The sequence below is a fragment of the Lolium rigidum genome, chromosome 6 (assembly GCF_022539505.1).
Source record: "Lolium rigidum isolate FL_2022 chromosome 6, APGP_CSIRO_Lrig_0.1, whole genome shotgun sequence".
Lineage (NCBI taxonomy): Eukaryota > Viridiplantae > Streptophyta > Magnoliopsida > Poales > Poaceae > Lolium > Lolium rigidum.
This window is the reverse complement of record NC_061513.1, coordinates 333449261-333467161: the sequence shown is the minus strand read 5'-3', so window position 1 is coordinate 333467161 and position 17901 is coordinate 333449261. Positions and strand designations below refer to the sequence as shown.

The 17901-nt window shown below is 45.1% G+C and overlaps 1 protein-coding gene and 1 long non-coding RNA gene across 2 annotated transcripts; one reads left to right on the top strand and one right to left on the bottom strand.

Moving 5' to 3' along the window:
* Positions 1-2425: 2425 nt before the first annotated feature.
* On the bottom strand, positions 2426-3279 carry LOC124659526. The gene has a single exon (XM_047197393.1). The coding sequence runs from the start codon at positions 3135-3137 to the stop codon at positions 2607-2609; it is 531 nt and encodes a 176-aa protein (XP_047053349.1). The 5' UTR covers positions 3138-3279; the 3' UTR covers positions 2426-2606.
* A 10850-nt stretch (positions 3280-14129) lies between these two features.
* LOC124667321 lies at positions 14130-16367 on the top strand. The gene is made up of 3 exons (XR_006991222.1): positions 14130-14292; positions 15738-16057; positions 16146-16367. It is a non-coding gene; the product is annotated as an uncharacterized LOC124667321 (long non-coding RNA).
* Positions 16368-17901: the final 1534 nt, after the last annotated feature.

The following is a 17901-nucleotide window of genomic DNA, read 5'->3' as shown; positions in this document are numbered from 1 at the left end:
CTTTGCGACCTGCGGCGCGATCATGCCGCCCATGAATAGCGAGATTGCCCACGCGGCGAGCCTGAACCGCCGCCACTCGCGCGCCGCTGCCACTGGGTCGCCACTATGGTCTCGCCGGTCGAGCTCGAAAATCCAGAGGCAGAAGCACCACACCGCGAGGTAGAAGGTGCTGACCGTGAACAGGAAGTCGTAGCCCTGGCACATCCCCCACACGGAGGCTATAGCGAGAAGGATGAGAATCGACGGGAACGCCCAGCGAGCCCATCCTCCCTGCGCCGGGCCCTGGCCCTCGCCCAGGCGCGCTGTCTTCGTGGGCGGTTGCGGCGGGTCTTGCCCGACGAGGAAGGAGCTCGCCGCCGGTTCCATGCACGCCTTCGGATACCGGGCCGGCGAGGTCTTCGTGAGCTTGAGGAGCAGCAACTACTGGCCGGTGTCACCAACTACCGGACGGATTGCGCTGTGAGGTCGTTTGTTTGCAGTGAGCAGGGGCCGCTCTCCCTGGTTATAGGACAGCAAACAGCGCACAGAAGCAGCTAGGAAGCGACTCTGTCCACCATTGGAGGCAAAACAGCAAGCGCATCTAAGAAAAAGAAAAAGGAAAGCTTTCCCCTCTCGCCAGATGTGGTTAAGCTTCTGACTTTGCACATCTGACCAAGTGGATGAATTGACAGAACAACTGCCGTTTCTCCAAAAAAAAAAAATGGTAGTTGACAAATTCTCTTCTCTTCCTCTCTTTTTTTGTACGGAGTAAGAAGAATCGTTATCGAGGCATTCCGCAAATGCCCATGGGCGAAGATTCGTGCTTGACATGAGAAATACAGTGTGGAGTTAGATCTAATTTTGTCGCTCCAAGCAGCTGTTACGTACGTACCCCTTCGCTCGTGAGGTTTCACCTCAGGCTATTAGTGTTCTCTGCCTCCCGTCGGCGGCCGCCTCCGATCTGGTCGTCTCTGTGGCCTTCGGGCCATGGAGGTCGGGCAGATCGTGGCTCTCGTCGTTGGGAGGGTTCCGTTTCCCAGTTTTGGGAGCTTTTGTTCCCCGGCTTTAAGGTTTTTGTTTGTAGGGGCGGCGTTCAGGTGGTGGTGGCGGCGCCTCGTGCAATAATATTTTCCCGGCTTCAACCCCATCTCGACGGCTATGTCGAGAAGCTTGTGGGTATGGTGTGGTCTTCGAGAATTTCGTCTGGCTGTGTGGATCTTCGGATCGTCAAGGAGCTTCATCGGCAGTTCATCCTACTTCTTCGTCTCCGGGACGGATGTGGTCTTTTCGACCCGTTTGGCGATTTCCCGTCCGCAACCAACAACGTCTGGCTGGCTCAGGGAGGAGCGGCAGTGGCGGCACGCCGTCGACACGGTCTGGAGAAGACGAAATACTTCTCAAGGATCTCGTTGTAATTTTCGTTTTCCTTGAGCTGCTTTGTACCGTCTCAAGCATCCAGGGAGCATCGAGCGAGAAAATCATCGACGACAGCGATGACTCAGTGAAAAGGGTCACTATCGAGAGTTTCTCGAGCAACGAGGATGAGTTGTAGACAAGATTTAGGTTAATTTAGTAGTATTATTCAGTTTACGTACTAGTTTGAATTAAATTGGGATGAATTCGTGTGAAATTGAGATGCGTATTGGTGTTAGTTCGGTTAAAATGGCTAAACTTTAGAGGAGAAAATATACTGCTCTAAATGATACTTGGCCGGTTACTCCTCTAAAATTGGAGGAATCGGTTAAAGGCAATTCCAATAGTATAGCCAACTATTGGCTATAACACGATGTCATATCATTTGCAGTTATCATATAGCTAACATGTACAATAGTTGGCTATAAGAATGTAGTATTTTACTAATATATGGCCCATCTTTCACTTCACAAGGTGCCTAGGAGTATTATTAATATATACATAGTTTTTTTATTTAAAACAAAAATCTCATAGTATCGTGATATTACGATACGGTACTGTTGACAAGAAAACGATATTAGATTGTTCACATTGTTCCATGAACTCGAACCCAACAGTTTGACGTGCCCATTGATGGTCGAGCGCATGGAAACCACCGGTGCATAGGCTTTGCAAGGGAGCCCCACGTATGTTGTTGTCGAGGAAGGAAAATCTGTAACAACTAGATTTGTGTTCAAGGTTTCATTTTTTGTAACAAATTTGCGTGTGTATCGTGAAGTATCTACATTTAATTATTTTGAAACTTATAGATAAGATTTTGCGCCAAGTTATTATATCATGATCATATGATTTTAGTCAAGGATCAGACAATTTCTAGTCTCACATGACTGTCATCAAACCGATACAAAACGATTTCGTCCGTGATTTATGAGACTCTATATTGGTTTGGGCACAAGAATTTTGTTCAACTTGTTTCCGATGTCAGAATATACGCCTTTGCCACCATATCGCGTGCTGTGGAAACAGGTAGAAAAATAGAACGACACCAAAAATAATAGAGACAAATTCGTCAATATCCTATAGATATTATCATGAGTCAAACTCACACCGACAATGGCAGAACAGTTTACCACTAAAAACAATAAATTTATCACTATGGAAAATAATTTTATACAAATTAAGAAAATGAAACAATAGCCAGGTCCAGGTACAGTTCAGACCCTCTGCTCCGGGGACACCTCACGGAGATCCCTGCCGTCCGTCTGCGTCCGTCGCCCGGCGCCCGCACGGACGAAGAAGAAGTAGAAGCCGACGGCTATGCAGACGGTGGTGAAGACCCAGACGGCGATCTTGAACCCCGCGCTGGGCATGGCGTCGGCGACGCGGGCGGCGACGGTGTTGGCGAGCGCGACGGAGACGCACCAGACGGCCATCCTGACCCGCCACCGCTCCGCCTCGACCGCCGGGTCGTCGCGGCGCAGGAGGTCGAGCTTGGCGAGGCAGCAGTAGAGCAGCGCGATGAGGTAGTAGGTGACGACGACGAAGGCGAGGTTCCGCGGCCGGTGGCGCGACTGGTACACGCCCCACGCGAAGCTGCCGGAGAGGAGGAGGAACGCGAGCGCCAGGATCGCCCAGCTCCCCCACCCCGGCCGCGCCGGGCCCTGGCCCAGCTGCGCCGTCTGCGGCGCCGGCCGCGGCGGCGCGTCCCGCGCCACCGGGTAGGATGTCGCCGCGGCGGTCTCCATGTGTTCCGGTTCTGGGTAAGGTGGTTGAAGGATGGCTCGGTCGAGCTGCCGCGCGCTGCTGGTGCCGGAGAGTGTGGGCGGAGGTCTGCACGTGCTGCCGCGTTGCGTTGGGCACGACTGGAGCTGGCAACAGATGCGAGGAAAGAGCAGGGAAGAAGCGGGGCAGATCGAGGCGAATGGGCAAGCCCGTCTGAGTTTTTCCGCGTGCTCATGTGCGGTCAACTGGGAACAAGTGGTAGTTGACAGATTCGCAACAAAATCAGGCTGATGATGGGAGCAGAGGAGCAATGAGGTGGCGTTGAGGCAGAGAAGACGAGGAGTGCGGCGGTTGGGAGCTGATCGATCTTGCGTAAGGGCATGTACAATGGTATCTAATCAGCTGTCTGTAATATTGTCCACGTAGGAAATTAGATGACGTAGCAGAGAGAGGAAGCAAAAAGCGGCATGGTCCGTCTGTAAAATTACAGTCGATCTGCAGCCACGATTGCTTTCCGTTGTACGAGTTGTGGCGTCGGTTGGATTTTCTCCTGCAGGAAAATCAGGCCTCGTGGTTTCCATAAATACAGGTGGTTACAGATGGTAAAACAGACTCCCTATTGTATACGCTGTCTGGTGGTCTGTCTATAAGCGACATGTACAGGTTTTACAGACACCCAGCGACGAAACTAATGTACATGCCCTAATGCGTATCCGAAGACGGCGCTCCATTGTGCTGGGATCATCGATCCTTTCCTTTCCTCGGTGAGTGAGTCCAGCATGCCGCGCGTGACATACACTGCTGAGGCCGTAAACGCAAATAAAAAAAAAGATAAAGAAATTACAGCCTGGCGATCACGCCACCTACCCACCAGCTCTCTCGATCGATCCATCCATCCTGCTGTGCTGAGGCCGTTTTTAATCACGTTTCTCCACCAACTATTAATCGCCGCGTTTCTCCATCTCTTTTCTTCTCCCTCCATCCCTCGCGCACACGACCCAAGAGCAATACAAATTTTCTGTTGTGGCATCTTATTACGGAAGTCCATCAGTCCTGGTTGGACCCACCTTTACTCAGCGATACAAATTTTGCATGCAAACGCATCCAAAGGGATTAGTAATTCTCAATCACACCGCATGCATTGGCCCACCATTAATTCTCAATCACACCGCATCATAGCCACAACGAGTACCGTGACCCTTCGAAATCAACGTTTCTTGAAAATTAGTACTTTGAAATTATTCAGTCCAAACTTTTATCAAATTTAAATGAATATTAACTGTGTTTGAATTATGTTTGATTTTTTGCATCGAAAATAGTTCTAATTTTTTTGAGATAGTTATATTTCGTAGATCATCGAAATTCGGTCAAAATGTGGTTGAAGCGTGTACCCTGGCTAGTATTACTCGCTAGCTTTTTTTCCGAAATGGGGGAAATATCGCCCCAGCTTCTGCATCCAAAGGATATACGCGGTTTTTTATTAGATTATTCACAACACCTTACAAGAGCAATACAAAAGATCCAACTCGAAGCTGCCTCGCTAAACCTACAGAGGGATGAAGAGGGTGACAATTCACCAACTCACATCAACCAAAAACCAAATGTCTTCCCAGGCCGCCCAATAGCAGATGAGAAGCACATCCAGTCAAACAGACTCTCAGCATACGCCAACGTACACGCCATAGAAGTTGCTACCGCCGTCTTCCTCGACTCCATCTTCAAGAGAGATCATCGCATTGACCATGCCAGGCCTGCCATCGATGCCGCCACGGCGCCAGACGACTCCACCATCCAGCGCAAGTCCATCACACTGCATCCGTCCTGAGACACCACTGCACCATGCCGTGGCGACTCGACGACGCCAACACAGCAAAAGCACACCGCTCCACCTCAGCACCACCGCTTCACTGATAGCTGCGCCTCGCCATCGGGAGCTAGGCGACGAATCGCGAGATCCGCCACGCCTAGCCATACAACTAGCCGATCTCCTCCGGCGAGAGAGAATACCACCACCGCGGTGCCACGGTCAGCGGCACCAGACGCCCGCCACCTGTCACCAGGTCAACACCGTCCAGGCCATCCAGGGCCGCCGCCCTTGGTGCCGTGGTCCCTGACCTTGAGGAGGAGCAGTACGAGATCCGTCCCCATCACCGCCTGCCCGGCGATGCCGGGGCGAGGAAGGAAGGAGAGGACCGCGCCGCCAGGTTCCGGGGCCGCGCCGCCATCCCCATCACCGCCCGCCCGACGAGGCCGCGGCGAGGAAGTGAGGAGAGGACGCGCCACCAGATACCAGGGCCACACCGCCGCCATCACCGCCCGCCCGGCGAGAGGGCCGCGCCGCCACCATCCTCCAAGTACTGGGGCCATCCCCCCAGTGCGGAGGCGAGCCTCCATCCGCCGCACCAGGGGACCACGTGAGGATCCCCGCCGCCCCCATCACCGGCTGCGCCAGGCTTCGCCGGCGGCGGCCTCAGGGGACGACAAGAAGGGGGGAGGGGGAGGGGAGGCGGCGGCGGTAGGGGCTAGGGATTCCGCCCCGAGTCGCCCTGGAGGGGACGACCCGAGCCGAACGAGTGGCTACCTAGAAGCTACGTATTACTCGCTAGCTAAGCTAGGAAGAGCTGAAGACGCAAACGCTTATAGCTAGTATTCGATGCGGGCATTCATCACCCACGTCCATACTAGCTGCTCATATGCATGGACCCTATACTACACTTTGACTAGCAAGTAACGTAGCTTAATATATGTATTACTAACGGTAGGTATACTACCCCTTTGCATCGATCGGTTCATTTGTCAGGTTTCCTCTTATTAATAAAAATACACAACTGGACCCAAAAAAAGAAGAAGTTTAACGCATGGTTTTGTGGTTTCAATTACTTCTTCCAAAATAGTTATTTAGAAACGACCCAAATAAGAGGAAAATAGAATTTTGGTATTCCTTCTATAAATGTTCCTAGACTACTCGCGCGTTGGAGACACCTGAGAGGGGCAAAAAGATCGCGACCACTCGTTCACCCTGCGCCAGTAGATTTTCAACTCCGCTTTTACCTCCAACCGTCCGATGTGGTTATTATTTTCTTACCATCTGCTGCTCGTTCTGAGTCCATGAAGTTTGGGCCCATGCATGTTCGGGGTGGCTTGTCAGAGACAGCGAGCGTTCGTGTTTGTGTCGCTGAGAAAAAGAAAGACCGTGAAAACCTAGCCAACCGAGAGCCTCCTGTCCTCCCCAATCCCGTGCTCCTCTTCCTCCCCAATCCACGCCTATCTCCTCCTCCCGAATCCGCCGCCTCCTCACCTAACCTCGCCATCCCCGGCCCCTCCAGCGACGTCCCATCTTTCCCCAGCCCCTTACGTCCTCCCCTCCGCCGTCCTAGATCGACCGGCCTGGTTCGTCGCGGGCACGGGGAGACCGGCGGCGGCGGCCAGGGCCCGTCGACGAGCGCTTTCACAGAAGGAAAAGAAGAAGAGGAGGTGGCGCTCGGAGACCGGCTATGGCGACGGTCGGCGAGCTCCGCCACGATCGACCACGAGCCGCCACCGCCGTCGGGCCTCTCCCCCTCAACCCACCCAGCGCCGGAGGTGGAGGAGCGGTAAGGGGTAGCGCTGGGACGGAGGAGGAGGATCATGGATTTGGCGCCGACGAGCTTCTCCACGGTAAGGCCATCGTCTTCCTCTCAATGCATCTTCCCTCTCCCTCTCTCACTTTCTCTCTTTGTCCATAGATCGGTCCATGCCTGAGATGGCGGGGGCACGGTATGTGTGATGGGGCTGCTCCGTGAAATCCATGGACGGAACCTCGCTGACGGGATCTGGCCCCATTTGGGAGGCTCGTGGGTGGCGGCGACAATGACATTGTTGGAGAGGATGCGGGAGGAGGAGGGAGACGGAGCTGCCCCCACCCTCGTCGGCTCCCGACGCCAGTCCTACACTGTGGAGACAACGAGCACGTCTGAGATGGAAAGGTGAGCTCTAGCTCGTTTTGTTTCCATGGGATCTGCTGACCCGTAAGACGTCTGTTGAGGAAGGTGAGGTCTGAGCTCCTTTTTTGGTAGGAGGCCATAGGATTTCCATGGCTAGGAAGCTGGATAAAATCTCCAAGCTGGACTCCCTGGTTATTTGATTTGATTTGATTTGAGAAGTGGAGTAGAACCACTCACCATTCCCGAGGCCATCTCGCCCCCAAACTATCGTTGTTTGAAAACTCATTGATTTGTTTTGCTGAAAATATCAGTGCTCTTTGATGTGATGAGTAGCTTCCTATTCAACTATGCCTATTCTAATTTGGTTATTTTGTATTTACTGACAGACATGCCAAAGAGACACATGCGACCAAATGAGGCCACCGCCATGCCTGGCCGCAGGTGGTTGGATGATGGCGGCGGTCGCATAGCACGTGCCGAGCAATGGCAGTGAGCGTGCGTCGAGCGATGGCTGCGGCTGGCCACAGCAGCAACGGTGGCTGGACGTGTCCTCAGCCAGCGACCTCATTGTACCGAACCTATCTGCAGGCAGGGATGGGACTAGGTTTAGTAGCTCCAATTCTTTAGGATTTTTGGTAAGTTTATTCATGAGTTCAGTTCTTATGTGGTCATCTGCTCCCTCCACCAGCCATTTGGTACTTATCTGTAGATACTTGGTAGGATATGTTTCAGCTGCAGCCCAAGCATTCTTTGAACAACGATGTTGTGTCAGCATTTAACTGAAATTTCTGCACTCTGCAACTGAGACATGACAACTCCTGAATGGAGGACAACTTAAAGCCAGCCAGGTAATTAGGTGACAACTTGTTGATATCTCCGTTAAGACTATACCTCAAAACAACTGTTAATGCTGGTATAATAACTAAATAGTAATGATGGGTTCTATTTGTAGCTACTAATATGAAAAATCAGATGGTTCTATAATAGTTACCGTTTGTTTGAACTAAATTTCATTTCATTAGCTGTACTCACTGGTTCTATCTGCGATTCTTTTCTCATGGTCTTGGTCTAATAGAACTGCACTAACTAGATGTCAATTTCAGTGAGGTTCCTGCAATTTTTGATGCATTAGATAAATCAAAGGAGGCACAGTGCCACGAAAGGATGCATTATTGACACATGTGCTATGTAAATATGCAGGCAATTCAAAGCAAAGATAGAGCAGCATGTTTCTCAGGCAATCAACATCCATTGGAAAATATAAATTACTTCTATTGTATTAGACATATATACTAAAGAATCTCCATATTCTAATAGACATAGCATGAGAGGAATGTACTTTTAGCATAAGTTTAGCTCCACAAGATTATTCAGTTTAAATATTTGTGAGATGATTTCAGGTGTTGCCGAATCCGCTGAGCTCGGGAGACATGGTCTATGCCAGCTGCACAAGCATGTTGGTAAGGTCTTTGTTTCGATTTTTGTAATTTGTTCGTTTTGCAGTCCCTTATTATCTACTCCCTCCGTTCCTTTCTATAGTGCCTATAGATTTTTGCCATTTGTTTCAAAATATAAGGTTCTAGCTTAACTTTTTTTCAGTTACCCCCTCCCCGTTCAGCTCCCAAATCGTCCAGGTCCCAAATTTGTTATGGTAAGTTAGTAAGATATGGATTTCCCAAATTTTACGTTGATCTCAAATCGTTCAGCTAGGGGCCCCGTGTACAAAATACTCTTGCGCTAATTTCCGTGCCAAAAAACTATAGGCACTATAGAATGGAACAGAGGGAGTATTAGATTTGTTTTTTTTTTGGTGCTAGCTTTGAGTTTCAAAGTAAAGAAGATGCTCTGGTTGTTGTTCATGTTCTGCCTTTGCATAGAAGTGGGTTGTTTCATCAACCGTTGAGCAAGATAAAATCATATTTTCTTAAATTGATCTCTCTCCTCTTTCTGGGTTATGTTGTCTTGCAGTACTACACGTGGACACTAGAGATGCAAAGACAGAGCTCCTCATCTTGTTCAGTGCTGAGTTCTCGATGATATCATTGTCATCCAAGTCTGCTGCTGCCACGCCTCTCCTCGCCGGCCATCGCTCCAGGATGCTACAGATTGTGTAGCTCCTCGCCATGTTCAGTGTCGAGCTCTGGATGATCTCATTGTTAGCCGTGCCGGTATGGTTATGCAACGTATGCAACGCTGATGCAAAACTCACTAGAGTGTATTGCTGGTAACTGAGCCTCCAGGTCCATGCGATACATTGCTCTACATGGTAGGAAGGGTTCACTGCTTGTCTTCTTTTGCTTCGAGTGTTCTTCACATCCCTCTGCTAGAAAGTATCTGCTTCGAAGGGTTAGTAATATGATAATTTTCTTTATTGCCTAACATAGAAAGTATCTGCCAGTGTTGATGTCGTTGTTGCATGGTGGGTAAATATTCCACTACCGTAGCTGCACCTTCCTGTTGGACTCCTTTTTTTGAGTTGGCTTTTCTGGGTCTTTTAAAAAAAATCAAAATAGAAGTGCTACAACCCTGCGGTTAATTCAAACTTGAACTCAGCGTGTTTCCGTGGTGTTGGCTGTATTTACTGAGCAGCTTATACATAGTAAATTACTACAATAATCCATATATCATTTATTTGCATTCCTTAAATAGCCTAATGTACTTGTTTGTTAATAAATGGTCAACATGCCTTCTAATGTATAGTTGAAGCACATCTAGAAACATATGTCATATATTCTCCCAACCTAATGTTTTTTCCCTTTGTGGAATGGTGTGCGTGTGTGTGGAAAAAATGGCTTTCCAGTATTCTTGTTTTTGCCTTATCTCTTATAGGATAATTTATATTAGCATACATAGCACAGGAAAGGGTCACAGGCTGTAACCATACCTAATCGGCAAGATGAGCACATAATTCACTTGTTTTCTTTGCTTTGTTGCACATTAATTAGTTAGTAGTGAACATACTATTTCTACACATAGCTGCTCTGAACTACGAATGATCATTTGTTGTGTATTCTACCCTTAGAGGATGCTAGCCTACCAGGATACTCTGAAGCAATGAATATTAGTGTTGCCTCTAAATTATCATAACATTCCCTGGATTTAGTGCTTATATGTAGTTTCATTTGGATGTTACTTTTTAGGTCTGCGTTACATTCTTTTTGAGCATTTTTATTTCATGAAAGATTTGTCACGAATCAGTGTGTTGCAGCCTTCATGATGATACCGTTGTATATCCCATATAGCTTTTCTTTTTTACTTTTGTCTCACAAATTTAGAAAAAAAAAGTGTAACATTTTCAGAAAGTCGATATACATAACCTGATTTGAGTTACCATTCAACCTCTAAGAGAGAAGGTGCTGTGGAGTCTTGCGGCGTTTAAGCTTGAAAGAATATATGTAGCCGCCTTTCTGTCATACCAAATAATCAGGGAACGTTTTCAAGAAAATCCTTAAACTAGAATTATTGTACATGTGGAAGTGGAACTAGGTCGGTCACTAAACATTTAGTTTTATTGGTACCATTTCTGAATTTGATTTTATGTATTGTATGGTTGTTTCTGCTTTTTGCCGTGGTTTTTGACTCAAATATGAATATCACTTACAAAAATAAGTGAATAAAGTAGGCTTCAAGGTGGGGATGCATAGTTGAAAGGCAGTGCATAGCATCTAACCTTAAATTTTAGATATCACCTACTCGCTTAAACTGCTCCTGATCTTATAACTAATATCATTCTCCTTTTTTAGCTTCCGTTAACTTACTGTTGATGTAATCGAATGACTGATTTGTTGATCTATGGTATCTGCTTTTACAATAATGTTTTTTAAAACCAGTTATGAATATTTGACATACTTTATAGCTTCCGTTGACATACTTTACAACAGGTGGATTATGGTGGTCACGGCGGCTGCCGGACGACGGCGATTGGTGGACGAATGCAGCCTCACGGCTCGTTTTGTTATCGCGTTGAGGAGGCGGTGGTGGAGGCGAGAGGTGCGGTGTTTTTGTTGATGGATCAAGGACGACCCCTTCCTCAACCTCCCTGCGATGCGAGTGTATGGACCACTACATGTTCTGTTGAGGCAAGGTAAGGTCCTATTGTTCTCATTCTTGTTTGAACCTATGCGTTGTAACTGCTTACTTGAGTTACTTCCCTGTCTTTTAAGTTGCAAATCTGCACCCCTCCTCCATTTCACTGACATAGTAGATGTTTACTTCTCTACTAGAGAAACATAAGGGATTTGCTGATTACTCCTAAAGAAATGTTCAATATGCAGTACAAGTAGTGATTAACTACCATGGGAAAATCCAAAGAAAATGTGTTCTTGTTTTTTTGTTGTTTGTTATATTGCCACGAGGCAGGTGTACCGAAAATTATGGTTGCCGAGGTACTGTCCCTCTCGCTAATGCAGGCTGTTGTGCTCTTCTTTGAATGCGAGTCGGTCCGCCGGTGCTCCTGGCCTCCCAACCAGGATTCTCTTACACCGGGAGGCCAGTGAAGCTAGAGCGGAGTGGTGGATATGTGGCTTAGCTTTTCGTCAATGGCATGCTCTGGTTGAGCTCGAAGGTTGAGACCTTCCTCCACTCAAGTCTTGGTGTATACTCTTTTTGGTTCTAAAATCATACTATCCTCTACGAGAACATTCCGGTTGTCGTGGTATCGTCCCTCGCTAATGCAGGCTGTTGTGCTCTTCTTTGAATGTAGACTGGTCCGCCGGCGCTCCTGGCCTCCCAACCAGGATTCTCTTCCACCGGGAGGCCAGTCAAGCTAGAGCAGACTGGTGGATATGTGGCTTAGCTTTTCGTCAATGGCATGCTCTGGTTGAGCTCGAAGGTTGAGACCTTCCTCCACTCAAGTCTTGGTGTATACTCTTTTTGGTTTTAAAATCATACTATCCTCTACGAGAACATTCTTATGTTTCGAATAAAAAATGTTTGTTGGAAGGTTCTAAAAAAGCATGCTCACTTGCCATGAAACTCTGGCAGAGCAATTAAAGAAACAGATTTCAGCTTCCTAATGGATGACATTTGGCTTATGAAGTAAAAAAGATTTCCAGTTGGCGGGGCAATATTTTGGTTGATCTCATTCTCTTCTTTCGTCAAGGCTAGAAGGTAAATACACATGTTGTTGTGTTTTCGCAGTATATTTAATATCGGTCTTGAACCAACATCTTCTAATTGTTGTGTTTTCGCAGTATATTTAAATGAGTGTTTGGCGCTGGCCACCGTTCCTGCCTACATTGCAGCGACCATCGTTATCACCACCGTCATTGCAGCCGCCATTCCCGCCGCCATTGCGGCCACAATCATTGCGGCCGTAGCCTCCATTGCCGCAACCAGGGCTAGAACAAAGCTAGAGAAAAACTATGGTCAAAAAGCTTTTCTTCCTTTGGTTTCTGAAGGTTTGGCTTGGCTGCCAGTAGGTTAACTAGGTTATGATGTCTATATCTTGGCTGCCAGTATTTAAAAGAGATGTCTCTGACACATGGATAGATAGCTCTGTTATCTGATTCGTGTCTCTGAATGTTTTTTCTTTTCTTAGCTTGTCATTTGGCCAAGTTTTCTAGCAAAAAATAGTATCAGGTGCTCATGTTCCATGGGCCCTTTGAATATTTATGTCTTATTTCAGGAGCTTTCAAATGTGAACGGATATATGATCGTTCTATCAATTATTTTCAATCAGTGGTATAAAATTCATAGCAAGTTAGGTCACTGTTTAAGTTAACCCTCTTCAAGCTTCCAGGTTGCAGAGAAATGTGTGTGCCTTTCCAAACCGGGTGTCTTTAAACAAGCTTTTGTAGAGCCTGTCTCTGGAAATGCACGAAGCCAAGGCATGCACACGCCGGAGGGCAGCAGCTGGTGTGTCACTTGATAGTCATCTTTGCAAAAAAAAAGGTCCCTATCAAAGTTCCTTCTTGGTTCTTTCCATTGATCTATACTCAAACCTCTCCACTGAAGAAATACAAGTGCTCTATAATGTGATTTTTTTTCTTTCTTTACTTGTGACTTTTCTCTAACAATGATTTGTGTCAAGTGCCTTTGATGTTCATTGTTTGTTTGGCAGAGGTTTAGTACCAAGGGAAATAGCCATGGAAAGACAAATCACACAAATTTATTTTGTTAAGCAAATCTATTTTTTAATATTTTAGTATTAGTGGTAAAAGTTTCAAAAGGATTGAACATCAATCTGAAATTGACCTCTATTTAGAGACATGTGGATTATATACCTTCGAATTGCCTATTTTTTCTTTGTTGCTAGATTTGCTAACAAGCTACCTTTTTTGTTAGCTTGAGTTCAGTCATTGAGTCAATAAAACAATTATGTGCTCATGAGGTACTTAGGGTGATATAAGTTTTGCTTTGTGTCTGATACACTTCACTGCTATATTTCATGAGCATAGCCTTTGATAAATGACATGTAGCAGTACCTCTACAGTTCCATTTCTGCCGAGACAATAGCTACAGACTGCATCCCAAATTTGGCAAATGGGTAATAGCAGCTTCATGTGTTTCTTGTTCTTTCCGCATTTGCAACCAAAAATATTTTCCTCTCTAAACATTATCTAAACAGATTTATGAAACTCATTTTGCTACCTCAAGCTTGTTTAAATACACTTCCCAAAACATCAATGCTTCTTATGTTCTAATCATTCTCCTATGTATATGCACTTGAATATCATGATTAGACTTTCTGTATGGAGTGCCCCTTTCAGCACGTTGGAGATATTTTTCTTTGGCTTCTGATTGTACTGGCTACATAGTTAACACATTTTTTCCCCCTGCAATTGGAAACCTAAAACTGTAGTCGGTACCAAACTGTTGCATCATGACTTAGTTTGAATTCAAAAAAATATCAATGAATTATTGCATTTATGGTACAGGCAGAAGGTTTGATCTGAATGTGTCATTGCACAAAAGGCAAAACTTCCGCTGTGTCATTGCAGAATGGTTCTCTTCCGTAGGGTATACACTGAAGACTTGCTGGTCTTACCTTTATTTGGGTAGGTTTTCATGGGAATAGATTATACACAATGGCGCAATACACTCTGCTTATGGTGAGCTTGTGCGTACCATTTTATTTTGTAGGTTTGTTTGTTTCTTTTTTTTTGTTTCCAGCACCACATATGGCATATAATTTCTTTATCATGGATTAACCATGTATGATGTTAACATGGTATCTTCTCATTCGGTGCATTGCAGATTTGCCTGAGTGGTAGCAAGCTGCATTGCAGATTAAAGTTGGCATGATTGCTGCTAGGTACAGAAACATGAGTTAATCCTCTTCCAAGGTTAACTCCACATGTTCTCCCCTCTTCTAAATTTCTTTTCCATGAAGGATCAGTTCTCGAAGTTTGTTTTGTTTTCTTGGAACACACATTAATATGTTGTGTTTAGCGTGGTGTTAGAATTTTTTTTCAGGACCTTCACATGGATCTTTTTAAGAAATCTACAGTGTTCTAATTATAGTTCTGCAATTTATAATGGACTGTTTGTGATGTCATATTTGTTGGCATGATAAGTGGTGAGTAGGTTTCATGCCATGGAGAAGATCATAATAGAGTCGCTCTGAATTATGTAGCCGTTTTAGAACCCTAATCATATATCATAGAATCGGAAAAGGTGATAAGAATATTGATGCATGTGATCACATTTTGCCTTACGTTGTTAGCACCTTATCTACCAGTGGAAACATACAACTTCTAGAAAAAAAAGAGTCTTTCATCCTTCATGCTGGTAGGATTGGTCCATAAGAATACTATGTAATATCTGATTCATATGTGAAACTGTAGTGCTTGTATAGCAATGTGCTTTGGGGTTCTATTTCAAGGGGTCAACTCTTCCAGTAGTAGCTAAAAAAACAAAATAAAAACACATGAGGTAAAAATAGATACTGATTTGCAGGTCATAGGAACAACCAGTATAATACATGCTTTTGGATTTTGGTGAAATCTGGAAAAAGCAAAAATAAAGCTCATGAGATATGAAAGGTCTTTTTTTATTCAGGATTTAAATAGGATTTGGTAGTTATCTGTGGTGTGAGGTCCCTTTTTCATTTCATTTCTAATTTTGCGGTCTTAGAACTATTTTAGGTGTTAGTCTAATAGCAAACATATAACATTTAGGAGGGCCATATGAAACAGATGGTGTTTTAGGTGTTAGTCTACTATTATGTGTGTGATGTGCATATATGTGAACTAGAGAAAACAGTTTGTATTTGTCTGGAACTCAAGCTGCTTGGAAGGTGTATGTTATAGAGGCTTTGTCCCGCTCATTATTAGATAAAACCAGTGAAATTATTTTTGTTCCCTTTTATGAATTCGGCTAGCTCTGAACCGGTGAGTAGCCTTACATCAAAATCACATGTCAGTAATAGTCTTTCAAATGTCTATAATTTTGTTGTGTGTACCTGCTAACATGATTGGCATATGAAGCAAGTGGACAATAGTTTTCCTGTCGTGTTAGCCTATGGACGACAGCTTACTTAATTACTTATTGCCGCCTATTGATGAATTAGTGTTATTTGGATACCTACTGCTATCTAGAGGTTTGAATATATAGGCCATAATCTGGAAGGTGCAGGTTGCCAGATTGATTTAACCAATGAATTTTCAGATTTGATGTCCCTAAAAGATACCCATTTGGTTCAAGTTTACCCCCAAATAATTATTGCTTGATACATGGGCTTTTGCTTTGAGTATGCAGTTGGTGATATCAAGGATGAAGGTTGTGGAGCTGGTGGTCGATTAAATGTCTTACTGTTATGTACTCTTTGTTATGTACTCTTCAGTGAAACTTCTCCTATGAGTGCAGGGTCTATATGTAATCACCCACTTCCGGTAAGTAACACGACTTTTCTCGCTAGGCATCAATGCACTTTTTGATAGTACACTAGCAACCGATATTTCTAAAAGTGTCCACTAGGTTATTTATCATATTCAAGGAATATGATACTACATATGTATTGTAGGTGGATATTATCTGTTGAGAGCGACATCACCTGTAGACAAATTGATACTCAACAGGTATATTATTCTAGGCTCGGGTTGCATTTTTTTGCAACTGGCAGCTTTTTGGAGAAATATTTATGTGAACATGACTGTATGTGATCAGTTTGCACGCCTGGGAGCCTCCATGGTGCAGGTGGACGCGTGGAGCGGCGAAGGTTTGTGAGTCGGGGAAGAACACGGTGGTTAGCTTCATATGCCTCACTCGTTTTTCTGCTCCCAGCAGATGAGTGCCTCTATCTCCTCTTACCATTTTTTTCTCATTGTATGGCGTATCTCTAATTATATAATGGTGAATATTTTCAATATATATATTGTTGCTATTATATCTCAGAGATCTGTCATTGAGCATCTCCTTCAGATGATTTCTTCTCTCATGAAAGCCTGCAGGACCGAATCTTGATTTGTGACTCCATTATATGGAAACTATGGCGATCGAGGTATGAAAAGATTGCCTCATGTTGGTAAATCTTGGCTTGAATATTGTCTTGCCTTTTGTGCCAGTGGCGCATCGGGTTTTAGGATTTCCTACTATTCCTCTAAATGTCTTATGTTTTGATTTGTAAATTACAACATATTATCTTACAATTTTGAAATGTTTAATCTGTTTTATCCTCTATGAAGTGTTAGGTAAATGTTGGGGCGAGCAGTGGATGGCTAATGGCGTGGGTGGCCGTGGCTGATGTCGTGGGTGGCCGTAGCTGATGGGGTGGATGGCCGCGATAGATTACTTGGTCAGTGGATTAGGTGGGGTTGAGGGAATGGAGGAAGGTGTAGAGTAAGATGGGTTGTATCATCCGAGAATAGTGCTGGAATTTTTTTACGTGCGGCAAACATTATTTGTAGTTTCTTGTTCCTGTGGTATCATCTAAGGCGTTTAAAATCTTGAACCAAATCTTTTCTTTCTTGCTACTCACAATAAATAGAAACATTCTTCTTGAAATTAGTAATTGTCCTATGATACTTCTTTTATGATGCTACCTCTTTAGGTACAATAACCATACTTTGGTACGGGAGATTATACAAAAGCTGGAAAAAATAGTGTGAAATCGTACTAAATTATCATATCTTACTGCATCATCTCAATGAAATGGCGTGTTCGCAAGATATCGAAGTAGTTAAGTTCCGGCATAATTCTTGATACTAAAATAAGATAGAACTTATGGTTTAAATTTTGAGTTGATTATGCCATTTGCGCGATAGCGCAACGGGTCATCTAGTAGAGTAAAATGTAGACGTGAAAGATCGAGTTGGTGTCCCACTAGACTAGCTAGTTGAGTTAGTTTCCTACTAACTAGTTGGAGCCATACTTTGGTTAACTTGCATGTCCGCATATTGGTTAAGTTTGACTTATCTCCAAACGTGAGCCGTTGCTAGGCCATTGCTAGTGCTAGAAGAGTTAGCATAGCATGGGTGGCTACGCGAGCCTGTATATAACAGGCACCAGGGAGCCAAGTCGATGGACAAGAGATTGCAACGTGAGAAGAAACAAAGATAGGAAAACAAACAAACGCCCCAACATGCATGACCATATATAAGTATACAATTTGCTCAATCAAGGCCGGTGATGCTGAGAAGAGGTAACTAGTACGATATGTGCATTGCTGCGGCCGTAAATCCCACTCACGTGACCAACATGCTCGGGGAGCCCAGCAGTTTTGGGCTGTCACGTCTGATGATGTATGGATTTGGTTTTACGACGACGATCTTGTGAGATGCAAAATGTGTAGAGGAAAGGTGGGTGCACTTGACACTGATGTCGTCGAAGACGTTGTGTGCCGTCTCATCGGTTCCGAAGTATATGCAGTTGAATAATGATGTATATATGGGTGCATCGATCGCATCTACTGGTTCGTACTAGT

What these genes read in the sequence shown, in the direction of transcription:
- LOC124659526 (XM_047197393.1), bottom strand. Translation starts at nt 3,137, where the DNA reads ATGGAGACCGCCGCGGCGACATCCTACCCGGTGGCGCGGGACGCGCCG.